Source organism: Octodon degus, unplaced genomic scaffold (genome assembly GCF_000260255.1).
Source record: "Octodon degus isolate 3935 unplaced genomic scaffold, OctDeg1.0 scaffold00005, whole genome shotgun sequence".
NCBI lineage: Eukaryota > Metazoa > Chordata > Mammalia > Rodentia > Octodontidae > Octodon > Octodon degus.
Window position 1 is genome coordinate 24,414,172 of NW_004524581.1, and position 10,027 is coordinate 24,424,198.

At 57.2% G+C, this 10,027-nt stretch overlaps 1 protein-coding gene across 1 annotated transcript; it reads left to right on the plus strand.

The window, feature by feature from the left end:
• Window positions 1–626: 626 nt before the first annotated feature.
• Window positions 627–9,758, plus strand: Treml2 (triggering receptor expressed on myeloid cells like 2). The gene is made up of 7 exons (XM_023722751.1): window positions 627–728; window positions 1,038–1,210; window positions 3,949–4,287; window positions 5,925–5,984; window positions 7,408–7,786; window positions 8,658–8,764; window positions 8,989–9,758. Exons 2-7 carry the CDS (start codon window positions 1,159–1,161, stop codon window positions 9,069–9,071), a joined length of 1,020 nt encoding a protein of 339 aa, XP_023578519.1. The 5' UTR covers window positions 627–728; window positions 1,038–1,158; the 3' UTR covers window positions 9,072–9,758.
• Window positions 9,759–10,027: the final 269 nt, after the last annotated feature.

Genomic DNA, 10,027 nt, shown 5'->3' on the forward strand with positions numbered 1-10,027 from the left:
AGTGCGGCAAAAAGGGAACGAAGAAAGTGAAAAATGGCTCAAGGAAGGAGGGGCGCACACACAATCATGGGGTCCACCTGGGACCCCACAGCCAAGAGCGCCGAGGACAGCCCTGCTGCCGCTGGGCGTGGAAACCAGGCCTTCTCCAGCCGCACTAGGCGAAGGGTGGGGTCTTGGCGGAATGCTGGGTCATCTCCACCGGCCTGGTGGCTGTGGTGGCGAGATAGGGCTGAGGGGAGGAAGCCGAGGGGCAGAGCTGGGGGGCAGGGGCTCCGGGCCAGCGGCCGCCAGCCGGGCGGGTTGGGGGTGGGGGTGGGGATGCAGGGAAACCACGCTGTGACTTTGTGAAGGCTGGCAGAGGTGGTGGGTGCCCAGACAGCGCTGGTAGGCGATGGAGGCATAGGAGAAGGGGGAGGGGCAGGGAGAGGGCAACGAGGCCACGTGTGTGTGCGCGCGCGTGTGCGCGTGCCTGCGCGCCCATGAGCCCTTGGGACTGCGCCAGAGCCCCTCCCTGAATACACATGCATGCTGTCTTGCAATTTGCATTTCTGCCAAGACAAAACTAAGACGACACGTGAGTGTTTGCAGCTGTGAGCACAGTGAACCTTGGGAGCAGCCAGGGAGACGCAGGGTGCTAGGACAGAGGTGTCTAGCCCCGAGTGGAGCAAGCCAGCCTTGCTGGCTGTCTAGGGACTGGGTCTTCCCTGGACCCGCCCCGAGGATCCCAGGTAAGCCTCGTGCCCAAGGGTACCCCAGCAGCCCTGCACCGATCCCCTACAGGACCTCCTGCCTTGATGGGCTGGGAGGTGCCCCTCCTGGACCTGGTTCCTGGAGGGACTCAGGAGGGCAGGAAGAGTTCCTGGAAGGGCCCCAGCATGGGTGGAGTGGCCACAGCCACACCTGCCTGAGCTCCGAGGAAGAGCCGGAAACAGCCACAGGGCCTCCCTCCAGTGATAGGCTCTGCGGGGCCTGCGGTCTGTGGGTGGCACTGGTCCCCAGGGCCTCATTTCCCTAAATGTGCCGCTTCACTTTTACAGCCTGGACTCCTTTCCTGGTGGACCCAGGTGGCATGTCCTGCGGTGGCTTGAGCCCTGACCTTGGGTCCCCGGGGTGTCCCAGCCCCCAGCAGGGCCTGTGACGGTACACCTGGCTGGAACCATGGCCCCTGGGCTCCTTTTTCTGCTGCTGTTGCTGCAAGCCTGTCTTGAAGGTGAGAGGACCGGGGAACAGAAAGGGAGGGAAGGGCCACTTTCCTGCCCATCCTTGCTGGTTTCCCTGGCCCCGTCATCTGAATGCTTTACAGGCTGAAGAGGAGGTTGGGCTGACTTAGGAGCAGGGATGTGCCGTGCTGACACTTGCCTGGGCGCTGCCAACCAGGCCTCACCATCCAGGGCTGTGCTGCAGACCTCTCTGTACTGGCCCCTTGTTCGCTAGGCTGTCAGAACTGGAGAGAGGAACACGGTTTCCTCACAGAAGTGGCCTTCCTGCCTGTGCTGGGACAGGAAAGTTCTGACAAGGTCTGACTTAATTTTTCTCGGAAGGCTGATGTCACCTCTTGTCCCTGCCCCTGTTCTGAAGCGGTCCAATTGCCGAAGGCCTTTCCCGCCCCACAGTGGTACTTGGAAGGGTATCACCCATTCTGGCCCCCTTTGCTGCCATGGCAACCAGCTTACCACTTCCTGTTCATTTCTGGGCATGGTAAAGGTTGGCAAAAGCCACCCTCTACCACCTGCAGGAAGGAGGGTAAAGACAGGACCCTGAGACCCTTCTCAAGGTCAGCAGAAGGTGTCTGTCTGTCCTGGGCCAAGAGACCCTGGGTGCACCTGTCACAAAATCACTGAGCTGGGTCATTCTGTCATTTGCCATGGACCACGTGACATGACAGAGCGAGTAGCGTGTTCCTCGCTGGGAGCCACAATTACAGTGGCAGCTGGGTTGGGAACAGGCAGACTTCTGGGGCTCCGGGCCCTTGGTTTGGGTGCTCTGAGCTCCAACGGGGGAACTCTGGGGCAACTTGCTCTTGGGAAAAGGGGTGCCCGTTGTGTTCGAGCCATGTGGTGGGGTGGGGGTGGGGGCTCACTTGACAGATGAACAGCAGAGAGGTGCCACGGGGGTGGGGGGTGGGGGGGTTGGCCCGTGTTGATCCCACACTTCATTCTGACTCTAGATGGTGCTCTCTGTGTCATAGTGTACAGTCCAGGATCTTTGTGTACTTGTAGAAGGCCTTGGGGTGACATGGTTGAAGGAGCAGGTGTTCAGCTTAGTGGCAGTGGTGGAAGGGAGGGGCAGCTCCACAGCCTTCTCCCTCCCTCTGTCACTGAGTCACCCTCTGCCACCCCCTCGTCCTGCTTTGTCTCCCCCAGACTGTGGAAGATGGAGGGAATGGACTAGAGCTCACTGCTGGGCATAGGGCGTGAGGTATTACTCTTTTGAAAACACGTTTCTTTTTTTTTTCTCTTTTCTTGATTTTGTTTTTAATGTTTTATTTATTTATTTAATGCTACAGGATCTTGCTATGCAGCTAGGACTCATAGTGATCCTCCTATGTCAGCCTCCCCAGCACTGGGATTACAGGTGTGCATTACCACTCCCAGTTTCCGTGGCTGGCACAGCATGACCGGGGTTCCGGGGCCAGTATGGCATGTGGTACTGGGGATTGAACCCTGGTCCTTGTGCTTGCCAGTCAGGCACTTAGATGGCTGAGCTATCTCCCCAGCCCTTGATTTTGTTTTTTGAGACAGGGTCTCACTATGTAGTTCAGACTGGCCTGGAACTCACAGCGATCCTCCTGCCTCGGTCTCCCCAGTGCTGGTATTACAGGCGTATGCCTCTGTGCCCAGCCAGGTGCAAGACATTCGAGATGAGCTGTGAATAATTGTAGAATCTTTTGGTTCACTCTTGGCCAGCAGTGTGTGTGTGTGTATGTGTGTGTGTGTGTGTGTGTGTGTGTGTGTGTGTGTGTCTGGGCATGCTCAATACATAGGTTTTATGTAGCTGACTATTTTAACGTTAAACACCACCTAGGCTGAACTAAGGCAACTAAAAAGAGAGGCAACTCAGGAAGCTGTAGCAGGAAGATTGCAAGTTGGAGGCCGCCCTGGGCAATCTAACGAGACCCTATCTCAAAGTAAAATAGAACAAAAGGGGTTGGGACGCAGCTCAGCAGCAGAGTGCTTTGCCCGGTATGTACACAGCTTCGGGACTTCAATCCCTAGTATCATAAAAAAAAAATAAATAAATAAGATGAGGGACATGGAGGGGGCAGCTGGGTCACAGAACACTTGCCCAGTGTGCCTGAGGCTCTGGGTTTGACCCCCAGCATGACAAAAGATGATGTCAGTGAATGTTTTTGGGAAACAAGTAATTGCTCATTTTTTCACATATTGGACTTTTTTTTTGGCCAACTTGTCCAACCCAGAGGGTGGGTCTGGCGCAGCATGTGGTGCCGGGGATGGGGCATCTAGCTGTGGTCCCCTGTGGCTGCCTAAGCTTGCCTTAGTGGGTACTTTAGGCTGCTGAGCTATCTTGCTGGCCCAAATACTGGGCTTTTGTATCTGCCTAAGCTGTCTGTGCACTGAGATTCCAGCACATAATGACTCAGAGATCTGCCTTACTGAGGACAGGACCTGGGTCTTTCCCATGAGATTGAGAATCCCGAAGTCCTAAAAATTTTGTGAGGAAAGGGAGGGTGGTCAGCAGGGCTAGGGCTAAGCATCTTCCCTTAGTCTGGGGACTCCTGGAGACTGTGCTGGGCTCCGCTGCCAGGCCCAGAGCCAGCTGTGAGCAGGGCTGTGTGTCTCCCATCATGTGGGATGGGGGGCGGGTCCTTGTGGGTAGAACTGTGCTTCCCCCTGGGGTCCCACGCCCTGAGACAACAGGGTGACTTCCACCTCCGGTCACTTGGGCTGCACTTGGAGTTTGCAGCGGCTTTCTCCTTCTTCTCCCCAGGTCTGACTCAGCAAGTCTTTCCGCCTGCCCTGAGCGCATACCGGAGAATCCAGCGCCGTGAGGGGGAGGCCCTCTCCGTGAAGTGCTCCTCCCAGAGCCACAAGAATCCTGTGGAACCCAAAGTCTGGTGCAAAGTCAGGATCAAGAAGTGTGAGCCCAGCTTCTCCCGGCCCTGGGTGACAGGGCCACGTTTCACGATGCAGGATGACGCCCAGGGCAGGACCACCATCACCATGGCTGACCTCAAGCAGCAGGACTCGGGCCGCTATTGGTGCATGCGCGGAGGAGTCTCAGGGCACCTCTTCCCCTTAGAGGGCTTCCTGCTGGAGGTGTCTTCGGGTGAGCGGGACTATGGGCCCTGCGGTGGCTGTGGGAGTCCCAACCTGGCCAGGGGCGCAGAGATGCTGGGATGCAGAGATGAGATTCAAATCCAGGACTCTGTTATATTCAGTCCTGCCAGTGGACAAGCATCCACCAAGCCTCCGGGATGCTCCAGGCTCTGTCCTAGGCTCACGGAGCACAGGGAATTGGAAATTGGCCACCGTCCTGCCTTGGGCAGATGCCAGGCAAAAACACACCATTCAGGCCCATCTCTGTTGAAAACATCAGTGAAAAGAAAAGGAAGTGTGGTGAACCAGAAAGTACCTCAGGGGGAGGTCCTGATGCTGCGAGGATCGGGGACACCTCCCCGAGCAGGTGGCAGTCAGCAGGGCCCCAGGTATGACAGTTCTCTAGCCCATTGAAAGCGGAGTGCTTGGAAGGGCATCCTGCAGAGACAGCAGCGGGAGCAACGCTCCTGGGTCGGGAGAAGCCGTCCGAGGAAGGCCTGTGGCCGCTGTGTTGCATATGGGGCCCTCAGCGCGCAGCGTGGAAGGGATGTCGAGGCGCCGGCTGCTGCTCTTTTTGGGCTTCGAGGTCGGAGTGTCAAGATCAGCCCTGAGTTCCACAACCCAGAGTTTGGGGCTTCTTCTAAGCGGGGTGCAGTGGTTGGTTGGTTTTTAAGACGATTATGGTGGCTGCTTGTGGAGGAGGGGAGGCCAAGAGCAGGGGCCGGGAGACCACGGGGGCGTCTGGCTGCCTGTGGCTTGGGTGGATGTGGGCACTGAGTGGGGAGAGGTGGCTGGGCTCAGAGCCATGGCTGGAAGGCTTTCTGCCATCCTTGCTCACGTGGGAAGTGTGGGTTGAGCAGCAGGCAGCAGATTTATGGGCAGACAGGTCTGGAGGGGCAGTAAGTTTGAAGGGGACAATCAAGGGCTGAGTTGGAAATGTGTCCTGAAACTTAAGGGGCAGAACAAAGTGGGGCATGGAGCCACCAGCCTGGAGCATGGTGATGGGGAGAGGGAGGGAACAAGGGAGGGAGAAAAAGAGGGGGGAGAGGGAGGGAAGGAAGAGAAGAGGGGGAGAGGAAGAGAGAGAAGGGGAGAAGGAGGGAGACAGGGAAGGAAAGAAGAAGGGAGAGGCAGGGAGAGAGAGGGGGAGAGGGAGAGAGAAGGGAAGGGGAGACAGGGAGGGGGAAAGGGACAGAGAGAGGGGAAGGGGAGAGAGGGAGGGGAAAGACAGGGAGCGGGGAGGAAGAAAGAGATCAAAAGGCAGCGTTTCAAGTCAGGAATTGGAGGAAGGAGGTAGGTTAACTAGTGGCTGCCTAGGGTTGAAGGAAATGGGTGAGGGGGACCCCTGATAGTGAAGAAAATATTCTAATATCGACTATAGCGATGGCATACAACTTCGCACATGTATTAAAAACGATTGGACTTCGTACTATTGATAGGGGTGTGGTATGGGACATGAATTACGTTTCCACCAAGCTGTTTTTAAAAATCAAGGGGAAACAAAAACTATCCCTTACGCTTAGAAAAAGGACAGCCAAGCTCCAAGAGCCCAGAGGCAAGGTTCCCATATGGATCAGGTAGGAAGGGCGAGGGCTCTGGGGACGCCTCCAGTTCTCACACTGTCCCTAACGTTTCCCTCCCCACCAGCCCGCCGAGGTGCGCCTGCTGCTGCTGCGTCTGAGCCAGGGAAGGCGCCTGCTCTCAAAGGTGAAGTCTGATTTCAATCCTCCCCAATCCTGTTCTGGTTTGACCCCAGGAAGGCATCAGAAGCCTTGGTCTGCAGGGATCGCGACCCATACCCTCATCACTGTTTCTCTCAGCAGTGCTGTCAGATCCCACTCTCCTCCTCTTGGGGATAATTTGGGGAGATTCCAACTTTGCAGACCTTTCCGTCGTTAGGAAATCAATCCTCAGCCCCATTACAAATTAATTTTCCCAATCTATTGCTTTGCCGTTCTAGCTTGCCTCGTGGGTTTTAAGGCCCGGGTGCCTGGACCAAGAAGGATGGTTAGCCTGGATCCTGGATGGGCCCCTTCCCTGGGAAGCATGGGGCTCCTTGGGGGTTTGCTTGCAGCAGGAATGAGGGAGCGGGGCACAGGGATGTGGTGGGGTCGCCTGTGCTGGCTGCAGGTGCTTTTCCGCCAACGCTTTGTGGAGAAAATACTGTGGGTGCTGGCCCCCAGGGTGCCACTGTGGGAGTCTGCAGAGCTCTCTGGGGGCATCCCCACTGCTGCATAAAGTGCTGTTAATATAATGCCTCTCTCCCCATGGCCACCTCTCTCAGTGCTGCCTGCTCTGGTCCGGTCGCTTCTCCTCCTCAAGTGGCCTGAGCTCTGCTGCCCTCATAGCAGCTGCTGGTCCTAAGAAAAGGTCCTTTCTGTGCACATTTGGGGGGTGGCGCCTCTCTCCAACCATCTCCATCCCCACTGAGGGCTCAGGTCCTCCCTCCCACCCCAGGCGGAGTCCTTACACTTCCTCCAGGTCCTCTTTCCACCACCCACCAGACCCCAGGTGCTGGGCCACAGGGTGCTGGCGAGCTGTGTTGATGGAGGACAGGCAGTGTTAGGCATTGTAGAACCCCCCACGGAAGGCGTTTGACCCCCAACTGTTTGACTTTCTCTGGTATGTGGGACCCTTGGTGGCTTCCTGTTGTGACGTCCAGGGTGAGCACTGCTGGTATGAGCGCTAGCTGGGATCCTACAGTCAGCACCAGTAATGAATTCGAGGGTTGGAGTTCAAGAAAGGAAGGCAAAAGCAGACGGCTGGCTGCCCTGAGGAGGGGCAGAGGGTTCCAGAAGGACGGATTCCTGCAGGTCCTTTGCTCTTGGACTCTTGCCTTTGTGCACCTTCCTGTGGAGGGCTCTGCTCGACTTCTTCCTACCCATCTGTCCTTCTCAGGGCCTTAGGTCTGGGAGTTATAGGTTGGTGGGAGAGGTTTTACAGTACGGGCACTGCAGAGAAATGACAGTCTCAACCTGCTTTACTCTGCTTCTGTCTCCTCCCTGACATTGCACCCAGTTATTCAAGTCCTGGAGAAGCCAGGGCTCAAGCTCAGGGAGGACAGGCCCCACCGGTGCAGACCTCACGGGGCCTGAGTCAATCTAACCTCCCTCCCTCTCTGGCCCCTCAGGCCTGGTGACTGACAGGGGTGCCCCCATCACCCGCCTGCCTGATGACAACCTCAGGAGCGGAATTGTTGTTGCAACAGGCGAAGCCCCCACATCAGGTCCCGACACCTCCTTCACCTCTACTGTGGCTGCATTCACACCCAGGCCCCTCACCTGGGCCAGTCTCTGGCCTTCAACTGCCTTGGGGACTCCCAGGCCAACCTCTGTGATAGGCTCCAGTCTCACCAGCCTCCTCACCATGGGGGACCCCAAGAACACCTTGGGGCCCCAGGCTGGGACTGTATCTCCTGCTGGCGCCAACAGTCCAGTGTCTGTCTCCAGCTGGCCCAGTGGTGGCTTGCTCACCTCAGAAGCATGCCGTGACCAACTGCCCTCCACCAGGTACCTGTGGGGGATGTGGCTCCAGGTGTGGTCCCAGCTCTTGGGTGGAACAGAACTCAGAGGAGCTATAACATCTGAGCCCCCAAACTTCCCTTGACCTCTTCTGACCCTCCCCTGACCTCTCTTTGACCACTTGCTGACCTTCCTTTGACCTCCTGACCCCTCTCTACCCTTCCCCTGACCTGCCCCTGACCTTTTCCTGACCTCTCCACCGCCTCCCCTGGCCTCCCCCTTTTGCTCCCTGCCAACTCAGTGGGACTGCAGGTAGAGGGACATGAAGGATGGCTGAGGGGAGAGGGATGGGAAATGGGAAATGGGGATACTCTAGCTTGAGGTCCCCCAGAAGCCCACTCTGAGACAAAGCCTGATGTCTTACCTGGCTCACTAGAAAGGTTGGGAGTGTGGGCAGGACAGGGAAATGTTCACCCCACTGCAGGTTCCTGAGGGGTGAGGGCACTGGGGCCGGCAGGCCACGTCCTGTGTGCCATCAGAAGAGGGCTCCCTACTGTCACAGAGGGCTCCAGTGACAAGAGAAGCCCCTCACCCAATTTCACGAGTGGATGTCAGTACGTGCATGTGTGTGTGTGCATGTATGCACACACGCGTGTATTCATGCGTGAGTGTCCCACCCATATGTCTGCCCTGGGGCCAGCATGGGTGCCCTATGCACACAAAAGAGCTGCTGGTGAGGGTGCCAGTGGTACTCGCAGTGTCCACTGCAGAGGACCAAGGGACCGGCGACATCCTCAGGCACTGAGCATACTAGAATCACTTTAGCCGCAGTGTGGTTTTTGGTGTCCTTATCCTGTGACTTGGTGCGGAGCCCTGAGGTGCGGGTGGAGACCGGCGCTCACCTCTGTCCCCACTCTAGGCTGCAGGAGCCCCACCTCACCACGCTGGTGGTGCTGTTGAGCCTGCTCCCCGTGCCTGTCATGCTGGCCATGGTCTACAAGTTCTGGAAGAAGAAATACATGGGAAGTGAGTGGGGCCTTCCACCCCTGGGTAGCTGCACCGTGACCCCAGTCCCTGGGGGAGGTGTCCCCGGGACTGTGTCCAGCAGAGAATGTGACGCATGGGAGGAGGTGGCCAGGCAGGGTAGTCTGAGGGGGCTGAGGCAGAGCCAGTGAGGGGCAGGGCTGTGTCAGGCACTAGATACTGTGCGCCGGGCATGGCTCTTCTTTGTCTCTCCTGCTCCCTCTTAGGTTACCACCTGGGCAGAGATTCTGTGGGACCCTGGACACCTTCAGTGAGAAGACGAGCCCCTGTGGAAGCCTGCTTGGTCTGAGACCACTTCATGACACCCGGAAGCTTCTCTGAGGATCCAGAGAGTACTGAGCACCAGGGACTGGCCAGAGGGCAAGGCACAGGCCCAGGCGCAGCTGATGTCCCGAGGCCCCAATCTGGAGGAAGAGGAGGAAGTGACTAAGAGCTGAGGCCACAGGTGGCTGGCAGCAGGGACCCCACAGCTGTCCAAGCGTGCCCTGTCCTACCACGTGTCTCTGACAGGGTTCCTGGGTGTGGCCTGCCTGGTGCATCTACTGGTCACTCCCTCCTGGAAGCCCGCAGAGCCCTTGCTCTCTGCCGCTGCACCCTGTGGGTAGCAGGGAAGCTGGAGATTGATCGCGCGTGTAGTGCTGGAGCCAGGCCAGGCCTGAGAGCACGGAACACTCGAGGCGAGCTGCAGGGACAAGCTGCTCCAGCACTGAGCGCTGGGCACCCGAGCCCATCCAGACAAACCGGTGCTAGGCAGAGGTGTGTCTTGAGGCATCAACCTGCCGGATGTATAAATAAACGAGCTTCAAAGGATGAGCAGTTCCTCTCTCCCATCAGGAGAGGAGGCTCCTCCCGGCCTCTACTTTCTGTATTCTGACTCTTGTCTTAATTCCTCCATCCCCTACCATCCTTCACTCTGAGAATTTCTTAGAGCTGCACTGGATGTGGCATGTTGGTGCCTGAACACAGCCTCCTGGTATGAAGAAACAACAGGTGAGGAAATGCCTCTGAGAAAGCACACACGAACAAAAGAAGGCTCAAGGGCCGGGGAGATGGCTCAGTAGGATAAGCGCTCAACTGGCAAATACAAGGATCTGAGTTCAATCCCCAGTTCCGCAAAAAAAAAAAAAAAAAATCAATAAAAAGAAGGCTCAAGAGGAGCCCAGGGGAGAGAGATGTATCAATCTTGGTTTCCTCAGGTGTAAAACATGGGGGCAAAAACAGGGGCATTAGGGCAACAGTTGCAAA